The sequence below is a fragment of the Haematobia irritans genome, chromosome 5 (genome assembly GCF_050003625.1).
Source record: "Haematobia irritans isolate KBUSLIRL chromosome 5, ASM5000362v1, whole genome shotgun sequence".
Lineage (NCBI taxonomy): Eukaryota > Metazoa > Arthropoda > Insecta > Diptera > Muscidae > Haematobia > Haematobia irritans.
This window is the reverse complement of record NC_134401.1, coordinates 87440428-87465069: the sequence shown is the minus strand read 5'-3', so window position 1 is coordinate 87465069 and position 24642 is coordinate 87440428. Positions and strand designations below refer to the sequence as shown.

Below are 24642 nucleotides of genomic sequence, written 5' to 3'. Positions count from 1 at the left end.
ATGTTTGAGAATTTATTCCAAAAAAAATCTAACACACTGATTAATCTAAATATCGCTTGCCATTATCTTTTCCCATATGTCGGCACCGAAAAACGACTCTTTTGACTCGAGCCCCGAATCGACTCAATTTTATGCGTCATAGTTCGGAACAAGTAGCAATCTAAAGGAGCAACATCTGGGCTATATGGCGGTTGGGGTAGGACTCCCCATTCGAGTGTTTTTGCAAATAAATTATGACGGGGTTTTCATTGTCCATACAGCTGTTTTGTAGCAAGAAGCTTCTTGATATATGAGCTCCCAAAAAGAGATTTTTATGCTCCGGACAAAAGACACAGCTATGGAATAAGGTTATGACTTGAATAAAACGCCAAATTTTTATTTGTCAATAACTCATCGGTAGACATAAGTCTGTTGCCATGACATTTTTACAAATTAAATGCCTTATCCATAGAAACTGTTAATACAAATGGGCTATAGTTTCAGTATTATCTGGTGCGTACACTGAAAAAAAGCATACTCGGTTCCAAAGATTTTGTCTTTACTTAAAAAAATTTGGTATTGATTCCGAGCCAAAGAAGCGGAGAATACAAGTAAGGATACTTTTAAGACACAATTCTCTTTTAAATTTAGGTTTTGTGTACTTGCTTCTAGGAAGCAAATTTTAATTTTTCGCTTTCTCATTTTTTTCTTCATATGCTATAAAAGTCCTTTAAAAACGAGTTAACGGCAACTTTATTTTCCAAATTAGGACTCGACTTCCAGTAGAAATTATGATATGTTTGAAGTAAAAAACTTCTTTAAAATAAAGTTTTGAAAAACATGTCCTATATTTGAACGATTTTTTGCTTTGTAGTCAATATGCAAAAAGACTACAAATTTAAAGACAATTTAATTAAATTTAAAGAATTTTTCTGAATTATTAAAGTCAAGTTGACCTTAGCCTATAAATTTTTTCTTTCATGTTAAGATACCCATTTTTAAGTCAAATCACTTAATTATAAGGACAATACGACTTCATTGAAAAGTTTATCGACTTTTGGACAAGGAAAATAACTTTATTTTAGAGAAATGCGTCTTCTATGCTAAGCAAAATTTGTATTCGTATTTTAAAGACATGAAATCTTTGACCTCACGACAATATTTTTTTCAGTGTATATGCAGATACCATATAACTAACATAAGGCCAAAGTGTTTATGGCCTTAAAATACAAATGCGAATTTTGCTTTTCTCTAATATAAATTTTTTTCCTAGTCCAAAATTCGATACACTTTTCAATGAAGTCGTTTTGTCCTTATAGTTAAGTGATTCGACTTAAAATTGTGTATCCTAATATGAAAGAAAATTTTGTTTGACTGAGGTAAACTTGACTTAGTCAAATAAAATTCTTTAGACAAATTCTTCAAAATAAATGAAATCGTCTTTAAATTTGTTGACTTTTTGTATCTTGACTATAAAGCAAAAAAGCGTTCAAAAAATAGGAGATATTTTTGAATTCTTTATTTTAAAGACGTTTTTACTTGAAACATGACATAATTTCTACTTGTAGTCGAGTCTGAATTCGGAAATTTAAGTTGTCACTAAAACGATTTTAATTGGATTCCTAGAATCAAGTACGCAAAACTCAATGAGAATCTTAATCCTTAGCTCAATTCTCTGCTTCTTTGGCTCGAAATCAATACTAAAATCATTAATGTAAAGACAAAATCTTTGTAACCGGGCATGTTTTTTTAGTGTATGATCTATCATTGTGTCATACTTTTTCAGGGTATAACAATAATATGTTATACATTTCCAATTGTATTAAATGTATTGCTCAGTGAATGGTTTCTCATCTATATGCGTGCGAAAAAAAGACACATGGCAATCCTATAACTAGAATTACCGGCAATTCAGCCAGTTAGTCAGTCAAAGTGTTGTGGTAGTTCAATTTTGCGAGCCACTACACACACACGTGCCTTATATTGTACGGAGAGGAAGCCAAGTTTGATGTTATAAACGCGTCTTGAAATCAGTTGGTACCGCATGACCTAACCGAACACTTCGAAACTATCTCGGCATAAATAAGTTTTATTTAAAAATAGCGTCAAGGGAATTGAAAATAATAATAAATAATCGATCGATGTTTTTTTCACCATAATTAATCATGCGGCCTGGTCCCCGTCTATGTACGAGATTCGGAAGATTTCCATTTATGATGCTCCTTTGTTCTGAGTTTCATTTTTTTTTTGTTTTCATTTCTTTCAAATAATTGGCTTAGCTATTTTGTGTTGTTGTTTAAAAGAAACCTCTCAAAACAAAACAGGAGCAAACAAAGCAAAAGAATAAAAATTTTCTAAAATGTTGTGGATTATCAGTGGCGATTAGGTTAACCAACAAGAGCAAAAGAAAATTGCAATTAAACATGGTTGTGGGGACTTTGTTTTGTTTTAATGATGTGGTGACACTTGTTTTTATTTACTTGTTGTTTAATTAGTTTTGTTATATTTCGGAAGTGATTTTTACACCGCAAGAATTGTAAAAATATATTTTTAAATAGAATATCGCTATGTCGTAGTGGTCACAAAACAACCCCATCTGGTCGTTTGCATTAAGGGGGCGGTGCTAGACACCAACCACCTCCACCTAAATGCAAATTTATTTCGATTTTTCTTTTGCAGTCAATGTCGTGGTTCTTGTGCAAATCGTTGGTCTTGCAAAGTATTCTTAAAGATATATACATATTTAATTTATAAAGCAAAAGACAAAAAAAAAAACAATATCAACAAAAGTGTTTGATGAAATTTAAATAAATATTCAGTATAGTTTCATTTAAATATCTTTTTAAAATCTCTTTTATGGACTGTTGATTGATGGTTTCTATGAAAATAAAGCTAGAATACGTGTTCAGATGAGTTCAGTGAGTGTTTTTGATATTTATGTTAGGTATGTAAATGTGTATGTGTTCATGACAACAATGTTGCCATCTACGATTTATTATTGATAGAGACAAGGGAAATGCTTAAATAATATACAACTATATGTATATCTACTCAATGTAAAACCATATCTAGCTAAATTCATATTGACGAAAGTTATGTGACCTATATTTTATAACACATTCAGCCAAACCATGGCCGCGACGTTAGGCTTTGTTAATTGGATTGTAATTGAACCGGCTACATCACTTGGAAACTTTCAAGCAAATTATTATATAGGCATCTGCATTTTAGGTGGGGTTATAAATAGGGGTCATGACAGGGTAGCAATAGGTATCCATATACATTGCAGTAAAATTTAATTAGTCTAATTGGCTGATGTCCTCACCACACCATACACTCAAAAAACAGTGAACCCCTCCAGAACACTAAAGACACCATAACTCTATTTTAGTTCATGGATATTTTTTTAGTTAACATTTCTCCAATTGAAGAATGTTTCCTTGACTTTTTTAGTTTTGTTTGTTAAACTATCTTGAAAAGGGGAAAGGAACCCATTATACTCAAATGAAGTACAAAGATTTTCGAGAGGTGCCTTTGATATTTCGGAATTGGGCAACCCCAGTGTTGCAATCTGTATGCTTCACATATTTGAGGTTATACTTACTCAGAACATTTTGACATACGAGCGGTATTAGTGTTGTTTACAGCCCAATAAATGGAATTAAATCGTGCGATTATTTTTTACAACTTTCGACGACGACTGAGCTTCATTGCCAAAAATTGAATTAAGTTTAATTTTTGGCAATGAAGCTCAGTCTACACGCAAAAAAATAATTATTTCCTCCCAAACGAAGTTTTAGACAAATATCGTTTCCCATTTGGAACAATTATTGCATGAATTTGAAGAAAACATACGCGGAGATCAACACAAATCCCTAGATATAAGCAAGTATGCATTAACAATGTTTTCGCTACCTTTTTCAAATGCTTCCTTTGAAAGGACATTTTTGGTTTTCGACATGGTTAAAAACAAATTAAACAATCGAATGTTAACTTCAACGACTGAAAACATTTCAAGAGCTAAGTATTCCTTACTTTATTCCTTAAAACCCATTTTTTACATATTTGCATTCCTAAAATTTTTTTGGGAGTTTTTGAGAAAAATATAGAACAATTTAGGAGTTTTTTTTAAGATTTGGGGGGAAGATTCCAAAATCACCTGGCAACACTGCTTTAGTTGGCCACCGTGGAGCAATGGTGAGCATGCCCGCTTCGACCGAACACCATTTTTTTTTTGGTTTTTACATATATTCCGAAAATTTTCGGGGGATTCCGAAAAGTTATTCGACTTTACATACTACTACCATGAATATTAAAATTATGTACTTAAAGTCACAAAAGCTTGATACAAACGAAATGGATTGCGTTTTTTGGATGAAAAACAGAAAACTAATATATCTCGAAAGTTTAGAATTTATTAAAAATTTTACATCATAAAATTTTAACTTACACTCAAAAATAAATGAACTCTCTATTTCACTAAAGCCAATTTAACTCTATTTTAGTTCATGGAATTATTATGTTTGGAGAAAGTTTCCTCTACTCTAATAATTTTTTGTGTACGTTAGTTAAATTAACTAAAGCCGAGGAAAAAATATACACAAATTAAGGATAAAGATTAACTAAATTCGCGCCTTCCACAAAATAGTTCAATATTTCTATAAATTTGTAAATTTTACTACAAATGCGTTCATCATGAACTTTGTATGTCACTAAAGACATTCTTGCAATTTTGAACTCCAATTTTTTCCTTCAAACTACAAAATTTTCTTTAACAAATGAAAAACCTTAATTATGTCTAGTAAATTTTCTTGAATTTGTCGAAAAATATTTACTTACTTTTATGACATCGGCATGATGCCAGCGTTTGTTATACTGTTTAGTTAAAATTTTCTAAAAATATTCAAAATTTTCTAACATTAACCGATTTTTTTTTTCCTGGTGGGTTCACTGTTTTTTCAGTGTAGCAATGCATAGAATGCTACTGCAGATAGGGGAAACATCTTCCGAATCGTACTAATGCATCAATACGAAGCAGAGTGCAATGATAAAGAAATATCTTTCACATGTCCATCTTTTCTTTTTTTAATGTTGTGTATATTTTGGGTCCTAAAATTTAGGTTTGATAATCTTTCATGTTAGGTCGCCATATTGAGCTTATGATCCAATTTTGAATAACTTGTCCATAAAGAGCATGTTAACTGCTTTTCGGTTTTACTTCATTTGAATTTAGTATCCATGTCCAAATAAAATAAAGCAAAAAAGTAGTGAAAATAAAAATATTAGCGAATGGAGGAATACGCCTGTGAAGACAATTTTTCACTTTACGGATAAAACGACTATAGTGAAACCTCTCAGAAGTGGACACCCAAAGTTGTCTAAATTTTGTCCGCTTTTGAGAGGTGTCCAGTGGACACCTCAGAAGAGTTGACTTTCTATTACTTTTTATGTTAAAACTTTTGAATAGTGCTAACATTGAAAAGCGGTCTTGAGGAGTTAGAACTCAAAAGGAAGCACCTGACAATAACCTTCAAATGGAATTTTTTTTGTCATACTGATATATTTTTGAAATAAGAGTGTCGAAAATCCTTGAAATCAGAAAAGTTAAACAAAATTATTCCCTGGAGAGAATGAATTAAAACAGATTTGATCTGATTTTTAAGTGTTAAACCAACAAAAACATAAAGCCGTTAGTAATTTTTGGAGAATACAAGCATCATTAAAAATGAATTAGACGATGTTCGTAGTATGTTTATGATTTTCGCTCAAAAATAATATTTTTTTTACTATCTAAAAAATTGCATTTTCCATCCCTGGTGTCCACTTATATGTGTATTTCCGGTCTCTGAAATATTTTTCCAATGAAATTTTTTCGAATTTGAATAGTACGCGCTAATACTTATCGAATAGTGGTAGTTTCGTTTTGGAACCCCGAACGGTTTAGCACAGTGGCCTCTCTTTTGTAAATTCACCCGGAAAGTAATATTCAATTTTCCTAATGAATTCGAAAAATACGCGTTAATACATATTCAATGATGGTAGTTTCGTTTTGGAACCCCGAACGGTTTTCGTACAGTGATCACTTTTTTGTTAAATTAAATTTTAATTTGTTCTGATTTCTAAATTATTTTTGTGGTGACATTTGTTCGAATCATGGATACTTAGGAACGTCTCTAACGAATTCCTTCATATTCCATTTAAAAAATCTTAGCATTAAAAAAAAAATCATAAAATTGTAAAATTAAAGTCGAATTTGAAAAGTTAATTTCAAAAATTATATGGAAGGTGCTGGTTTGTGTCTCGGCTAATGCCTCTGCCGCAATTTTAAATTCGAATTTATCTTCTCACACATTCCACTTATGAAAAGTTTATTTTACTGTATTAATTATCTCAAGACATTTGTCCATTTTTAAGAGGTGCCCAGTTTTCAGAGTGTCCAAGTTTGAGAGTTTTCACTGTAGTATTAGTAATAAATCAGAAAATTAATATATTTCGAAAGTTTAGAATGCCTTTAATTTATTAAAAAATGTACTTCAAATAAATTTGCATAGAATGCTGCTGCATATAGGGAAATTAATGCCACTAATACCACGAAGAATTGATAAAAAAAAAAAACTTAATGTGCTTCTTACGTGATTTTAAATTTGGCACTTTTCGAAAATACACAAGTGCATGTGCTTTTTATAATTTCACTTTTTTTAATAGTCCGAAAAAAGCAATAATAAAAAATCCCATTCAGAAACATTCCATCGAGTATTCGGAACGTAGCATCAGATTTTCATGGGGATAAATCGGCCAAATAAATAATTCATTGTGAATTGCCAGAAAAGAAAAAAAAACTTTTAATAAAAATACAACAACAAAAAATCACAAAACCCAAAGATACTATAAAACTACAACAAAATAAACAACTATAGAAGAAAAATAGTTTTACAATTATTAATGTTAAATAATTTAAAAATCATCATCCAATAGCAAGCAACAAAAAAAAGAAGAACACAAAACGAACCCAAATACAAAACGGCAACTAAAAAGCGCAGACCCACAAATTTCATCATCAAGATCGTTGTAACCTCGCCAGTACCAGTACCAATAGTAGCAAAGACCACAGTTCCACTGACTCACTGCCCGCCGTGTGAAGGGGCAGTGGTGATCAACGGTACGGGGACAGAGGAGAATCTATATCAAAAGAAAAACCGCATCAAAACAAATAAATGCGAAATATTTGTTTCTTTGGCTAAATTAATTTCATAATTCAGATCAGGGTGTATAAACGGCGTTGAGTGTCTCTGCTGCTGTCGTGCTGCTGCTGCTGCCGCTGTTGTTGTGATCGTGTGAGGCGACACAAGAATTTCGAAATATTTTCGAAATTATCGAAATCGCACACCCAGTGCACTTAGCCATTGTTTGGCATAAAATAATTTTGCAACAAACAGACGACTGTGGTGAGATCTCGGGGGGAGATCTTACCCCTAAGGCAGGCCAACGAAATGTTGCCCGTACATTTGCAACAGCAATATCTGCAGAAACCTCAAACCCTCCAACCTCTGGCACCACCACCAACGGCAAGAGGGCCACGTCGACCAAGACGTGAAAAAACACATAACCGCCGTACATCACCTCCCCAGGAACCAGAGTCTGCAGATAGTCTAATAAAATCCACCAGCTCATCATTGCCTGCCACAACGGTGGCTACACCGGTAACCGAGACGACAGTGGCAGCACCACCAACATCAACCTATCGTAGTAGTGGTTATGGTTTTGAAGACTCGAGGAAAATCTATACAAATCTTAGCCAGTATAGTCTTTTGCAGAATCAGAGTACGGTCGATCCACATCTGCTTGAGGGTAATCCAACACAAGGTGTTAATGGCCAACGTTCATCTCTTGAGCTGCATCATGAGTACGAAGACAACGAGAGTGATACCGATGAGGATGAGGTTGACGATGAGGAACCTATACTCAATAGTGACGATGCAACAGTGCCCTTAACTGCAGGTTCATCTACAACAACACTAACCGCCACAATAATACCAGCAACGATTGTGGCCGCCGCCGCAGCAGCTGCCAACACAAATCGCCAGTCGTCAATAGTATCAACTGCTAGAACAGCCCCACCGCGGACCGTGAACAGCTCGTTGCAGGCACCACAGCAATTGTATAACCGATCGATTTCGACACCACCCTCACAAATATCGACAACCACCTTCGTGGAAAATCAGACGACCTTGAATGTGGGGCCTTCATCCTCTTCCTCGTCGCATCTGCCACACGACTATAAACTCTGTGATTCGTGTCGTCCGTTACGGTTTCAAAGTCCAGCGCCCAATTCGGGCCTTTTAACGCCAAAGAGTAATTTCAGTGGTAGTTCGCGCTATTTAAACGCCAAACGTTTTCTCGCGTCACAACCTACTTCGGCGCTAGCTGCTGTAGCTCCGGCAGCTGTAGCGTTGTCATCGGTAGGCTTTTCTGCTTCATTGCTAAATACATCGCTTCAGCCGCAACCACCGCTTAACACAGCCAATCCACATGCCTTTAATACTTTACGTTCACTTACGCCATTTTCTCGTTTCCAGCCTCGGCGTCAAACTACCAGCAGCATGTCGCAGTCGGGTGAAGATCTCCACTCGCCCAGTTATCTGTCATGGCGCAAATTGCAGTTGAGCCGTGCCAAGCTAAAGGCTTCCAGTAAGACATCGGCCCTATTGTCTGGCTTTGCAATGGTAAGTACCAACTTTCTGTTACTATGATGATAGAGATTCGTAAGTAGACCGGGTTATCGGCTGACTCGTAATAACTTTAGGGTCGAATCCTGCCGAGAACGTATTCTGTTTATTGTAACCAACTTATGGTTGCTATTATTTCTAAACCGCTTGCCAGGCAACTGACAGATTTATTTCAGTGACAGTTCATTTTATTGTTTACAAGCTTACAAAGGCATTTTTATCACAATTCATATATGAAGTTATTCGTGATGGAATTCATGCATGATAATGATATTTTTTATTTTTTGCTGGACCACAAGGTTCTATCATAAGAACCCTCCAGCATTTAAATATAAATAAATCCTTTGTTTCTCGTACCATTACTCCCCAGCAAAAAAAAAAAGCGTCGCCAAAAAAGTAGCTAACATATTATTTTTGGATCCGGAAGTAGTGTCAAATTGACGCAGAAGCGATGAATTTAACATGGGCTTGTCATAGGACGGATGTCCACGATTTCAACAGCCGCTGCACTGAATTTGCATCACTTCTTAAGGTGTGAGGCGAATTCAGTGTTTTGGATGTCAATTAAGAAAATTTGTGATATTTTGGCAAATAAATAATTTTTAAAATTTTTTATGATTTTTAATGCATTATAACGCTTGTCTGAAACTTTTGTGATCAAATATTTTCAAAAATTCGAAAATTTTCTACAAAGGATTTAGCATTTTTTTCGGCTAAATTGAAATAATTTGTACCATTTTATTAATTCTTAATCTGTTTTTAACCTATTTGAAAAATAAATTTCCCATTAAAAAATATGAAAAAAGCGAGTTATAAAGAAATTGACTCAAATAGACCTCCTGTGCAGTTAAAATAACGAACAGCTTTGGGAGAGCATTTTTGAAAGTTCTTTTAAGTTGTGCCTTGAGAAGAACTTCCATTTTTTTTGCTGGGCCGTTACCGTAATACTGGCAGTTTTGCATCGCGTCCAAAAAGTGGAGAAAAATCGGTAACAACACCAGAAATAATCAGATTTGATCGCAATCCGTAGTGGTAGAAAACTTGCTCGGACTAAAGCCACTGAAGCATCGGTGAGCTATTGCACTTACTGGAGCAAGAGCTCACCGATGCACAAAACAAGTTGGGAAGAGTCAAATAGTAGATAGATTCGCTTGCAAGTGGTCAATGACCGAATTCCGATGAAAAGCATTTCCAAATTGAGAACTTTGTGAACACGCAATCGGGTTTACATGCCAAGAATTCATTCAACCGTCGAACTGAATGGACGTATTCTTCTAAATCGGATTATTTTACATTGACGTAATAGGTACTTATTACGAATTTCAAGTATGGTGATAGGAACAAGCCGCCCTGCAACTCAATTCAACTCCTTTAGGGCCCAGTGGACGGGCTTCGACTGAAGTTACCAATTCGGGTAATTACGAAGAATTGGGCCCTATTAGTCGACCCGTAGACGGACGACACCGCTAGTGAGTCAAGACGTCAGATATCACTTCTGATATCTGCTATAACGGGTCGCTGCCTGATAGAGTTTGCAAAAACTATTGGAGTGGAGTATAGTGACTACTGCATAAGCTATCATGATGCGGAGGAAAAGGACTAAACACCCTACGGGAAATTGGTGTAAATTGCCACTGACGCATTTCACAAGACTGGTGACCGGTGATCCAGTTTGTCGCAGTTTTTAAATAGTGATAATTTAATGATTTCCATACTCGCTTGATATAAAAATCTTATTGGATCTATACATTTAGTGAAGAAGAATTACCGGAATAACCTATTTAACATTTTTCAAAAGTTTTTAATTTCTGACGCGATTCGGATAACCAAACTGAAACAGATTTCTAAGAGTTTGTCCGAGACTGGTTCATGAGGACCTGTCTATGGAGTGCTACTACTAAAATGCACCAAGTCGTGTCCTTAGGAACGAGTTCAAGGCGTGTCCTAAAGTGTAAATTTACCCCGTCAATGACAAACCCATGTTAAAGTGACCGGTCCCTTCCATACGTCTTGACCAGAACTAGGACTGGTCCATGCACACCAGGGACTAGTCCTGTACCGGTCCTGTGGTTGACCCATTTCCCGTAGGACATCTAAACACCTCTGAGTGTCCTGCATTTTGTGTAAGACATTAGCGGTGTATAGCTTTAGATTACTGGCGGACCTGGAAAATGTTAACATAAACCGTCTTCTAATGTTTTTGGTCAGGATCGTTCTACAAACGTTACATACTCGTCGAAAATGTAAGAAAAGTAGCAAACGTCGCAAACTCAAAATACTTCAGTCCCTTCTGCTAGGCAGCGAATGATATCCAAGATGATGATATGTGCAAAGAAATTTAAATTCTCAGGAATGTTCATAAAGTTATAAACGAGTTTAAAAAACTTTCAAGCCGAAATTACAATGAACTACTTGTTGGCGCATTAAACGTGACGGTCGGTATTCGCTCATCCTTTCTTCCCAAAATTTCTCCAGAAACTGGAAGGAAGGAAGACTACTTGAGTCTTGCAAAAGTAATTTTTTGTTTAGAGAGAATTTTATAAAATCACGTTTTGGCTTATTAGAGCCAATTTCCATACTAATTAAAATTTGTCAAAATTGTAGCTAGTCATTCGCTGATGCAACTAAGGCTTAGGTGGTTTTTTACATTAGGTTTACGACTTTTGCGACATGCGTATTATACCGTCGAAAACGTATGTCGCAAAAGTCACAGTTTGCGACAGGCCAACCCTGGATATGATTATAAATAAAAATTGGCGCCTTCATATCTAACCAGATATGACGAGGTAGAATTAGATATGATTATATATAATTCCATACATGACGAGATCTAACATCAAATACAACTATATAGGGATAGATATAATTATATCTAATACATTAGATCTAGGCCAATATTGAGATCTGATTAGATCCAATTCCATAATAATTAGATATAATTAGATCTTAAAATTTTTCGGATCAATTCGTATCAAATAACATTAAATTAGATATCTCAATTTTTTACTCGGGACACCAAAGTTATATGTTTTTTCGGGTGTAACTTCATTTCATTTTTGGGGTCCATTTCCATTTTGGGATTATTGGGTTTTGGTTTTCAAGTGAGCCCTATATAACAATAAAGGAGGACGGCCATCGGTTGCGATTTAAGATTTTCTCCAAACTAATATAAGTGGACATCCATCAGCCGGGTTGTAGGTGTTTTTCCAATGGACAGAGTCCAATGTAATATAAGTGTACGGCCTTTGGCCTTGCTACGGACAGAGTCTAAAGTGGGCTAACGTGATTTTTTATGCTTCCTCAGTAAGACATATTTAATTGTCCATTATTTAGCCACCGTGGTGCAAGGGTTAGCATGTCCGTCTTGCATACACAAGGTCGTGGGTTCGATTCCTGCATCGACCGACCACCAAAAAGTTTTTCAGCGGTGGTTTATCCCACGTCAGTAATGCTGGTGACATTTCTGAGTATTTCAAAGCTTCTCTAAGTAGTTTCACTGCAATGTGGAACGCTGTTCGGACTCGGTTATAAAAAGGAGGTCCCTTGTCATTGAGCTTAACATGGAATCGGACAGCACTCAGTGATAAGAGAGAAGCTCACCACTGTGGTATCACAATGGACTGAATAGTCTAATGGTGATTTCTTTTGGGAAAAAAGTGTTCCATAGAAATGGTACACCATTTTATGGTGTTACCACAGTGTTGACGAAACCCCTTGCAATGACAACACCGTTTGCGTGTGAAAACGAACAAAAAAGGTGCAACACTGATATAAAAAGAAACATTTGGCGGAAATATTTTGATAATTATTAACTACTATCTTACTTCTACTTCAGAGTACAAATTAATTACATCCTCAACAAAGTTTTTAACTGGCCGTTGGTCTTTTCGTCCAAGCAATGATGTTGTAACTTCTTCATCGTCGCCAGGAGAACTACTCTCCAATAGCGCATCTACAATGGTGTTGGCCAAAAAAAAAAACGCATTTGCTTTTTGCATTTTGCTATTGTATTAAAAATATTTAATATCGAGTTTTGTTGTCGCGGCACTAAACAATTGATATGCTTCTTCTTGGTAAATTAATCAGCTGTGTTGAAGAAATTGAAAATCAACCACAATTCACGCGTCACGCACTTTCTTTTGTATTTTCAACAACGCTATTATTTAGGTCGAAGAATAAAAGCGTCTTCAACATCTGATTGAAAGTGTAACCATCTGCACCGTAGACCAGCTACGGTATAAAATGGGTTACACATTTGCTCTTGCGATGGGTAACACCCCGTCAATCGAACGTGCACATTTTGGGTATGCTGCACTGAATTTTCCAATCGAACAAAAATTTTCGATTTATGGGGTTAAGGTGTAAAATATGCAACATATTTTTTACCAATCGAAACCACCATAAGTGAGCCTGATACATCGGTCTGCCACTTAACCTAACCTAGGTTCGTTTGCATACAGTCGTTTAAATCAAAAGTGAAAATGAGACCCAATTTTGTTTTCATGTTTCGGTTACATTTTGTAGGGCGCATTTTCAGGGGGCTCATATTCATTATGAAGCGTCGACCCACTTTTGGGGTTCTGTTTCATATCGACTTTGGGGGTTATTTTCCTGGGGCCTACTTTCATACCTGCCGAACATTATCGCGAAAATGCCATAAAGACAGTATTGAAGCGATGGACCGACCAACATTTCGATCGCAGACTATTGACATTCCCACAGGTCTCAGCACAAAAAGAGGAGGTTCCTCGTTTCATTACCACCGCACAATGCACATCAATATCTCCGGATCTCAATCCGTTAGAAAATTTTCGCCTAGAGTATTTTGGGAAGTAATGTTGGCACTAAAAAAAATCCAAAGTGTCGATCATCTAAAGACGGCGCTTCACTGGAAATAGGCGAAAATACCACAGAGCCACTTTGGTGCAGTGGGTGATAGATTTTTCTGCCGTTTGAAGTAGAGGTGTGCACTTGAGTAATATTTCACTCACACACACTCACGACGGAAAAATCGTACTCACGCACAATATTGTTTGGTAGGACGCACACTGACGCACAAAAATGCCGTGATTCACGAATAATTTTATGAGTAATTTACCTTAGGGACGTGTCTGAAAACACGAGCATTATTAAAATCGAGAACTTAACATCCTACACAGACGAAAATGGCTGTTTTTCATATGTTTGGGTGTAAAAATTATATGTTTGGAACTCAAATTTTTTAACACATTATTTTTAAGTGCAAGCATATAATTTTCATAAACTAGCATAACATGTTTGGGACATACAATATGTTAGAACATATTATGTTTGGGACGTAACATGTTTGTAAATATAATATGTTTAGATGCAAACATATATTAATTTGGATGAATAGGCTATAAACATATATGTGTTTAGAAAGAGAGACCTAGAGAGTATGCTATAACGGAAGTATCCAATTGGCGCCTTGAAAATTTATTCACACAAAGAAAATTTCATTAAAATGTTTTACTACCACACTAAAAAAAAGTTTACTTGGATCCAAAGATTTTGACCTTCCCTTAAGGATTTTGGTATTGATTCCGAGCCAAAGATGCGGCTTCTTTAAAGTAAAGAAATTTTTAGCGACATATTTGGCTTTAAATCTAGGATCAATAAAATTAAAACTAGGATACAGATCTCATTTATCAAATTTTCATTCTCTTTTCGCGGTTTATTAATAAAGGTACTTACGTACAAACAAATGTCAGTTTAAAAATGCAAATTATAACGGATACTTCAAATTAAAAAAATTCTTCTTAATTCCAAAAAAAAAACTTTAAATCAAAGACGCTAAATCCGCAAAATAAGTTTTAGCCTAGGTTAGGTTAGGTTAGGTTAAAGTGGCAGCCCGATTAAGATTCAGGCTCACTTAGACTATTCAGTCCATTGTGATACCACATTAACTAAAAGTACCTATTACATATGGGCACTTCTAGTTTTAACCGCTGAACCTTCTTGATTATTTTTCTTTGTTGAACCAACCAGATTGTTCCAAAAATATTAGCAGACTGCTTAAGTTAACGTTTTGCAGATCCGCCAGTAATCTGAAGCTATATGCTCCTAAAAGTTGCTTGCGCTTTACACAAAATGCAGGACACTCACACAAGAGGTGTTTAATTGATTCTTTTTCCTCCGCATCATGACAGCTCATACAATAGTCATTATACTTCGCGCCAATAGTTTTTGCAAAATCTCCTATCAGGCAGCGACCCGTTATAGCAGATATCAGGAGTGATACCTGACGTCTCGAGAACATTAGCATATCTAGTGTGCGGTTTAAGTTGAAATGGGGCCATATTTGCTTGGTGTCGTTACAACCCTTGCAATTCTCCCATCGAACATTTACCATCATAACAGCCTTCTCACGCAGCATGAGCTTGCAGGTAGCTAGGGGCATACCAACAAATTCTAGTTCCCCTGGAATATGTAAGGTAGTCCCTAGCCTTGCCAACTCATCCGCTTCGCAGTTCCCCGGAATGTTCCTATGGCCAGGCACCCATATTAGGTGAATATTGTACTGCTCAGCCATCTCATTGAGAGATTTGCGGCAATCGATGGCCGTTTTCGAGTTGAGGAACACAGAGTCCAAGGATTTTATTGCAGGTTGACTGTCTGAGTATATATTAATGCCAATATTACTTGGAGCATTACTTCTCAGCCAATTCACCACTTCTGTTATTGCTAATATTTCAGCCTGAAAAACACTACAGTGGTCAGGTAATCTTTTCGCTATTCGAAGTTCCAGATCTTTAGAATATACTCCGAAACCCACTTGGCCATCCAATTTGGAGCCATCAGTGTAAAAATCTATATATTCTTTATTCCCCGGGGTATGTGTGCACCACGCCTCACTGTTGGGGATTAGAGTCACAAACTTTTTGTCGAAAAGTGGACTCGCCAAAGTGTAATCCACTACGTTAGGCACATCTGACATTATTTTGAGGACAGAACTGTGACCGTAACCATTTTCCGACCACAGCGATAGTTCGCGCAACCGCACAGCCGTTGTTGCAGCTGACTGTTTGGCCAAAATGTCTAAAGGCAATAGATGCATCATGACATTAAGGGAATTTGTTCCTGTCTTGCTGAATGCGCCTGAAATACACAAACACGCCATACGCTGAACTTTATCTAAACCAGTCGGTTTCTGAAGTGCCGGCCACCAGACTACAACACCATATAGCATTATAGGTCTAACCACTGCCGTGTATAGCCAATGCACAATTTTGGGTTTTAGTCCCCACTTTTTTCCTATTGCCTTTTTGCACGAGTACAAAGCTACAGTTGCCTTCCTCGCCCTTTCTTCAATATTAAGCTTAAAGTTCAGCTTCCTGTCCAAAATAACGCCAAGGTATTTTGCACAATCACCAAAGGGAATTTCAATACCCCCTAAGGAAATAGGCCTAACCGTGGGAGTTTTGCGATCTTTGCAGTACATGACTAATTCTGTCTTTGCAGGATTTACCCCAAGACCATTGTCTTTCGCCCATTGTTCAGTCATCCGGAGGGCCCTCTGAATAATATCTCTGATTGTGGATGGGAATTTTCCCCTGACTGCCAGAGCTACATCATCTGCGTATGCCACCACTTTTATCCTTTCTTTTTCTAGAGTAACCAGAAGGCTATTTATAGCAACATTCCAAAGAAGAGGTGATAGATCTCCTCCTTGGGGAGTGCCTCTGTTCACATACTTTTGTATGTTTGCTTGTCCTAGTGTGGCTGAAATACGTCTCTTCATTAGCAGTTCGTCTAACAGCCTGAGTATACATGGATCAACATTCAGAGTTGTCAGTCCATTTAATATCGAGCTCGGATGGACATTATTGAACGCCCCTTCGATGTCTAGAAACGCCACGATTGTGTATTCTTTGACAGATAGTGAGCTTTCAATAAAGCTGACTAGTTCATGTAGTGCGGTCTCAGTAGACCTGCCCTTCGAGTATGCATGCTGTCGTTTCGAGAACAAACTTGAATCAATGCTAGTTCTAAGATAAATATCTATCATCCTCTCCAGAGTCTTAAGTAGGAATGAGGATAAGCTGATTGGTCTGAAATCCTTCGCCCTCGAGTGAGAGGCTTTTCCCGCTTTAGGTATGAAAACGACTTTTGTTTCCCTCCACTTTCCTGGGATATATGATAAGTTGATACATCCTTTATATATCACCGACAACCAGGGGATAATTTTGTCAGTTACAGCTTGTAACTCCGCCGGAGTAATTCCATCAGGTCCAGGGGATTTGAATGGTCCAAAGCTATTTAGCGCCCATCTTATTCTAGTTTCCGATACAATGTCCTCGACAGGAAACGACCGCTGAGCAACTGTGGCACCGCCAGTACATGGTTCAACCGTCTGATTTCCAGGAAAATGTGTGTCCAATAGTACCTCCAGCGTCTCCTCACTGGACGTTGTCCAATTGCCCTCCGATGTTTTAATGAAACCTGGAGCGGAGTTGGTGGATGCTAGAACCTTCCGTAGTCTGGAAGCCTCGGACGTATTCTCAATACTGCTGCAGTAAGCATTCCAAGAGTTATGCTGAGCCTTTCTCAGTTCTCGCTTGTATCCTCTCAGATTCTTCTTGTAAGCGTCCCAGTCCTCAGGGGCTCTGGTGGACTTTGCCTTGTTAAAGAGCTTCCTGCAGGATTTCCTCATATTACTTATTTCCGTAGACCACCATGGTGGTCGATGTTTCCCCCTTGGCTTTCCTCTAGGGCATGCAGCTTTCAGTGAGATGTTGAAGGCCTTAGTAATCCGCTCCACTGCGTGTTCGATATCTTGCACATTTCTCATATTTGTCTCTGTTATTTCCGGTATCATCATATTGAACGATTCCCTATACCTATTCCAGTCAGCTTTCCTAACATTTGGCGGAAATATGATCTTGGTGATATGAACATCAAATTTAAAACTGATGTAGCGATGATCTGAGAAGCTGTGTTCACTTAAAACCTGCCACTCAGATATCATTTCATTCAGTTCTTGCGAGGCCAAGGTGATGTCCAAAACCTCTTGCCTGTTTTTAGTGACAAAGGTTGGGACATCTCCCTTGTTGCAAACTACCAGATTAGTACGCAAAATAAACTCTATTAGCGACTCTCCCCTTGCATTAGTATCACTACTTCCCCATATACTATGATGTGCATTCGCATCGCATCCCATAATGAGTTTCGTCTTTGTTTTCAGTGACTCCTCCACTAAGGTCTTAACGGCATATGGAGGCATCTCCCTGTCATGTCCCATGTAGACCGAAGATACCCAATATTTGCATTTGGCTATTTCTAAACTTGCAACGACAGTGTCTGTATTGCACATTGAAGGAAGCAGAAATAAGTTGAGCTCGTTTTTAGCAATTATACAGGCTCGATTTACATCATTACCAGTATACTGCAATAGTTTGAACCCCGGAGTACTTAATTCACATATTTTGTTTCTATAAACATATGGTTCTTGAATAAGAACTATGTCTATGTCCCCTTTCATCAGGAGAACTTTTAAGGCAGCACATGCAGCCTTACAATGATGAAGATTTATCTGGAGGATCCGTAGGACCATCGAGATTTTCAACAACCGTCACATCAGCCGTTTCAATCGAGTCATCAAGAATGTCCTCTTCAGAGATATCGGTGACTCTCGCAATAACCATAGGTTCAACTTTGGTGAGTTCTGAGGCAGTAGAGGCCTCCTCACGCATACGGTATCTATCCATGTCTTCAAATGTCTTGGTATCCCCCTCGACTTCGCAAGAGGATCCGCTTACTTCTGATTCAGACAGAGGCTTGTCCATTTCTGAATCCTTTAGCTGATCGTTTTTATACACCTTCATTTGGATATAATGAAAGCCATAACATACACGGCCCTGGGACTTTGCTAGATGTGGCAAAGACTGAGTGTTCAATATAAACACTGCATGCCGTCTTGGCCCATCCACTTCATCCAAACGGCCAACCTTCCAATCAGCTGTTGGAAGATCTGGATTGCATTGTTTCAGTCTATTTAAAATAGATTCAGGGTCAGGAGGGTTTGCAGGTATCCACGCATGTGCTCTTGGTCTAGCCGGTATGTCTTTCTTCTCGACTAACTCTAGAGCAGCTCCTTCCCAAACTTTAGCCTATATTTGAAGCGTTTTTATCTTAAATCTAAAGTTTCAATATTTCAGTTAATTTAAGGACAATTTCATTAAAACAAAAATGAATTTCTTTACTCTAAGCAAAATTAGCCTTAGTTCAAAGACATGCGACTTTAACGGAGGTACGCAAATTTACAAAATTTGTGTCCTAAATTTAATGAAAAAAATTTTTGAAGCAATCATTATAAACTATATTTTAATTACAATTTCATTATTTTAAAGAAATTTGTCCTTAATATTTTGAAAATTTCGCATCCTAAAATTTAGGATGCGTAATCTTTAACATCACGTAAATATTTTTTTCAGTGCAGTGTATGCCCTAAGGTGAAACATAATATGTTTGAACAATACAAACAATATTTTGTTTGGACCAATCCTGAAAATATATATGCTTGAAGCAAAATGTGTTTGGGGTATATGTTACAGAAGCGATTTTTTATGAGGGTGTAGGTGTCACTAAAATTGTAAATGACATGAAAAGTCTATACAAATTGTAAATTTAAATGAATCCAACTCGTTTTATGTCCGTGAAATTCGTTACTCACGCACACTCACGAAGAAATTATATTCGTGACTCACGCTCACGCACGACATTTGGTTTGTTAATTACGCACACTCACGCCGTTGTCATCAGCGTTAGTAATTTTCATGTCACGTGCACGAATAAATCTAAACATATTCTGAAATTTGATGTTTTGTCCGACATTTCTTGCTTTTGAGCAATAAAATAAAACAAATTTAAGAAAAATATAGCGCTTTACTTTGATGCATTACATATCAGCCACCCTGTATATATTGCCCGATTCCTGCAATTTTTTTTGGTGATCCTCAAATTTGACACAAAGGTATCCTCATATTTAGATATAGCCGTTCTTGTTTTGATGCAAATTCGGATTTCCGAATAAATATGCAAAAATAAAAAACATACATTTAAGATTAACGGCACAGGAATTGCACAAAACATCCAACAATAAATAATTACAAAAAAAACTAAAATCACGAGGAAATTGGCAGAATCATTTACGAATCCGCATTTAATTCATTCATTTTCGAAAATTGTTTGTTGTTGTTTGTGTGAAAATCATTGGGGGAAATGCATCGTTGACCACGTTGTATGGGAAATAAATCGTTTACAGGAACTGCCTGCATTGTTGTGAAACAAGAGAAATTCAATTTTAAAACGTTTCAACAGTTACAGTTTCGTCCGACTGCCCACTTGCCTGCTTTCCCAGGTGTATAATCGCTATGTTGGGACTCAGACAATTGTATTCGAAATCCATTCAAAAATACCGACAATAAAATTCGTTCATTCTTATTTATTTTTCCCTTTTTCTTTTTTGCGATTTCGTTATTTCGTCGCAGCACCAGTATTTGTTGTTGCTGTCATCACCGCAGCCAATTTGTATAGACTTTTCATGCCATTTAACAAGCAAACAGCTTTCTCATCGGATTTATCGCTCATAGTTCAATGAAATAATACCGTCTATCGCATAAATTATAAATAATTATTGAGTATCGCTATTGATTTTAAAATTTGTGATAAATTTAGCAAAAAAAATAGCAACAAAAAACATTGACGTCTCACTAAAAATTCTTAAGTGAAATGGCTTTCCTCACAGAAGCGAAAAAAGACTTCTTCGAAACGAAATTTTAGACAAAAAAATGCCACCTTTAGTAACACACAAAATGTTTTTTTTTTGATTCAATCACGAAATTAGTTGATCCAATTAATTTGTTAATTGAAATGCTTTCAATCGCGAAAATGAAATAAAGTAGCAATCACAGTTTTAATTGGGCAAAAAAAAAATACTTCATTAAAAATTTAATTGATTTTATTAGCAAATATCAATTAATTTTTTAATTGATTCAATTAAAAATGTAATTGATGTTAATTGCAAAACTCAATTATTTTTTTAATTAAATACGTAATTATTTTTATTACTTTCTTAACTGGCATTATGCTTTCAGTTTGATTAAAAAATTGATTGGTTGAAATAAACCTGATTGATTAAAAAGTTAATTGTATCAATTGAATTTTTAATTAAAAATTTAAAAATTTTCAATCATTTCCTTAATTAACTTAATGTTTCTATCTTGATTAAAAAGTTTATTGTATTTTATTAATTGAAAATGGTTTCAAGTCCAATCAATTTTTTAATTGGAAATATTTTGGTAATATTTTTTTCTGTGAAAGTATTTTCTTTAAAAGAAAATAAATCCGAATATATGACAAGCAATCCATTTTTTTGCTTTAGAGACTCACTTTACGTAGCCAGGGACAGCGCCAACTTTACCAGAAGAAGTAAAGCCCTTCTGCAATTTCTAAATACGAATAATCTAATCATACTAAACACGGTCAATAGTGCCATCTTCATGAATAGAGTTAGAGAGGAGGTATTAGACATTACCATAAGTTCAGAGAATTTAATAGACGAGGTTCATGAATGGAGAATGTCGGAAGAGCACTTATACTCCAACCATCGTTACATCAGTCAGTTTTAGAATAACTGGACCAGAACCGGACCCAATAAAATTCCGAAAAAAGGCGAAAGCCGACTGGACAAGATTCGGAACAAAGATAAGACTCCACCCTGAGCGGTTTCGCCTAATAAACAAAATGTTGAGACACTAACGGCGGCACTAGTAAAAACTTTCGCTGAGTGTTGTCCACTCCGCGAAAGGAAATCTACTCACGAAAAACCATGGATGGCAAAAGAGATTCGTAATATTGAGAAAAAGGTTCGAAGACTTTACAATAGGTCAAATCGTAAAAAAGAAGTATACTGGAAAGCTTGTCTCAGTAGAAAACGCAATTTCTGGAAGTTATTCTGCGGCAACAAAAAGTTTTTTTTTGATTCAATCGCGAAATTAATTGATACAATTATTTTTTTAATTGAAATGTCTCCAATCGCAGAAATGATAGTATCAATTAAAAAATTAATTAACAGTCAATTAAAAAAAATTGATCCAATTAGAAAATTAATTGGATCAATTAATTTCGTGATTGAATCAGATTGATTTTTGTTTCAATTAAAAAAATTGTTGAATCAATTAAATTTTAATTGAATATTTTTATACCCTCCATCATAGGATGGGGGTATATTAACTTTGTCATTCCGTTTGTAACACATCGAAATATTGCTCTAAGACCCCATAAAGTATATATATTCTGGGTCGTGGTGAAATTCTGAGTCGATCTAAGCATGTCCGTCCGTCCGTCTGTTGAAATCACGCTAACTTCCGAACGAAACAAGCTATCGACTTAAAACTTGGCACAAGTCGTTGTTATCGATGTAGGTCGGATGGTATTGAAAATGGGCCATATCGGTCCACTTTTACGTATAGCCCCCATATAAAGGGACCCTCAGATTTGGCTTGTGGAGCCTCTAAGAGAAGCATATTTCATCCGATCCGGCTGAAATTTGGTACATGGTGTTGGTATATGGTCTCTAACAATCATGCAAAAATTGGTCCACATCGGTCCATAATTATATATAGCCCCCTGTTCGGCCGTTTCTCGCAATGATATTATTATTAAATGAAATACTATTCACAACTCTTAATTTGAATTAAATCATAGAATAACGTACAAATTTAAGTTTGAATTGTATTGTATTGTAATGCTGTAATATAGTCGGCGTTGTTACATGAATACTTACAACGTCAACAGTTACTGTCAAATCGCTTGGGAAATTTTCCCGAGCGATTACGGAAAGAATCGTGACTTTGGAATAAATCGATCTCTTTTTCTCTTGGCTAGAAGCGAACCAGACGTGTTTTCATTGAAGTCCTTTTTTACTTTGTCCTAAATTTTGTCATTAAAGTAATTAATTAATAATCATAAAAATTCTTATGATTTTTCATTGGCGCCCGAGCAGGGACTAAAGTATTAAAAATTTAATTTAAAAAAAAAAAATTTCGTGATTTATTACTGGTTCAGCATACAAAAGTTGGTGAAGTTGACGCAGTATAGTGGAGTAAGAATATTAAAATCGACACGTGTTCTCATCAATGGATAACGAAGAAAGCTTTATTGAATTGCACCCATCTGATGATGAAGAGGTAAAGTATAGTTGCTAGATACGTGTGAGACTTTTATATCAATTGTAAGTTTCTCAAATTGAATTTTGTTGCTTTGAGTAGCACCCACACCAACCTAGCTCTATACTGTTCTTTGTGTCCACAGCAATTTACGGTGGAAGTGAAGCAATATTGTATCATAATAAATAATTCGAATGATGAACTTATTATTAACAGCAGTAATATTGATATGAATTTTGAACGCTGTTAATCGAATGAAGGTTGTGCTCTAGCTGCTATTGAATTTGGATTCCTTGTCTTAGCTAATTTGTTGCTATGAACAATTCCAGCCACATTATTGAATATTGATATCAGCTCTACTCTTTCATCCAAGTTATCGATGGTTGTCGTAGTCAGTTTCTATCAAATTCTTTCACTCTATTTGTACTCGCACGAATCGCTCTCCCCTTTCCACAGCTAAGCTAAAGCTATTTGTTGTCATTTGTCTCAATATAAGAGAATAATATTACGCATGCATGTCAATTCAGTCTTGGCGAACTATATGAGCAATTGTTTAATATTATTGACAACAACAACACTTATAAAAACCAACGAGTAATTAACGGTTGTTGCTACTGTCAAATTTAAGAAAAGGGAATATAAACGACACCGAAAACGTCATATTGAAGTTTACATTTTTCTCGTGTACAGTAATACACGTGATTGATAATATATACAATTTTTACAATAAGTGGTGAAATAAATCAGAAACACAGTATAACTATTTCAAGTCAAGATTTAATAACCAATAGTGTCTGTGCTAAATAAATTACTTACAACCAAGTGTAAATACAACTTGGCGCAACATAAATCGTGGGATTAACTCTCTTCTAAATTTCCAGTGGAGCCAGCAACAATGACTGGTAAGAAAAGACAAACTTCACCTTGCCTTGCAACTAGTTTGGAATCATTACGATCCCAAAAAGCAGCCAGCGTGGCTAATATAGAGCGAATTCGACAATCTGTCAAAGATAAGACAATATCATTCAATCCAATAGAAATTGAGTGTCGTATGGAAATTTTGAATTCTTACATCAATACGTTGATGGCACACCAATCGGAACTAGACCTATTGGATCCTACCAATGGGGAGAGAGCTAGTGTTGAGGATCTTTGTGTTTCCACTAAAAGCTTGTTTTTAAAAATATTGTCGAATCATAGGAAGTCTAGTGTAGCAGAGACTTCATTCAGTGTCCAACATCAATCTAAACTTCCAAGTATGCGGCTCCCAAAATTTAATGGTCAATATTCAACTTTCAAAAATTTTATGAGCTTATTTGAGAATCTGGTACACAATGATTCCACACTCACAGAGATTGAAAAATTTAATCATTTGATTTCATGCCTTTCAGATGAGGCACTTGGAACTGTACGAGCGTTCCAAATAACAGAGCAGAACTACCCGAAAGCCATAGCTAGCTTGAAGCGGGTATACGATAACGATTGTTTAATATTCTTCGATAATATATCGAAACTTTTTAATCTTCCCGAAATGTCTAGACCTTCATCGTCTTCTTTAAGAAATTTGATAGATTCGGTCTCTGCCATATACGACTCGCTCCTATCCATAGGCGATGAGAAAAATATCACAAACGCAATTCTTATTCATTTGGTGATGTCTAAAGTAGATTCCACTACACGAACGAAGTGGGAAGAGCAACTCGATTACAACAAGCTTCCCCTTTGGAGCGAATGTGAAGCTGCTCTCA

At 36.1% G+C, this 24642-nt stretch overlaps 1 protein-coding gene across 2 annotated transcripts in view; it reads left to right on the top strand.

Moving 5' to 3' along the window:
• Positions 1–1980: 1980 nt before the first annotated feature.
• Positions 1981–24642, top strand: part of Orai (calcium release-activated calcium channel protein orai) — a 45121-nt gene continuing 22459 nt past the window's right edge. Inside the window, exons 1-3 of one of the 2 annotated variants that reach the window (XM_075308798.1) lie at positions 1984–2166; positions 6685–8438; positions 8556–8702. In XM_075308798.1, coding sequence (XP_075164913.1) covers positions 7470–8438; positions 8556–8702 — 1116 coding nt within the window. In that variant the 5' untranslated portion in view covers positions 1984–2166; positions 6685–7469. Of the gene's footprint in view, positions 2167–6684; positions 8703–24642 lie in introns of both variants that reach the window. The other variant, XM_075308797.1, reaches the window with a different exon arrangement.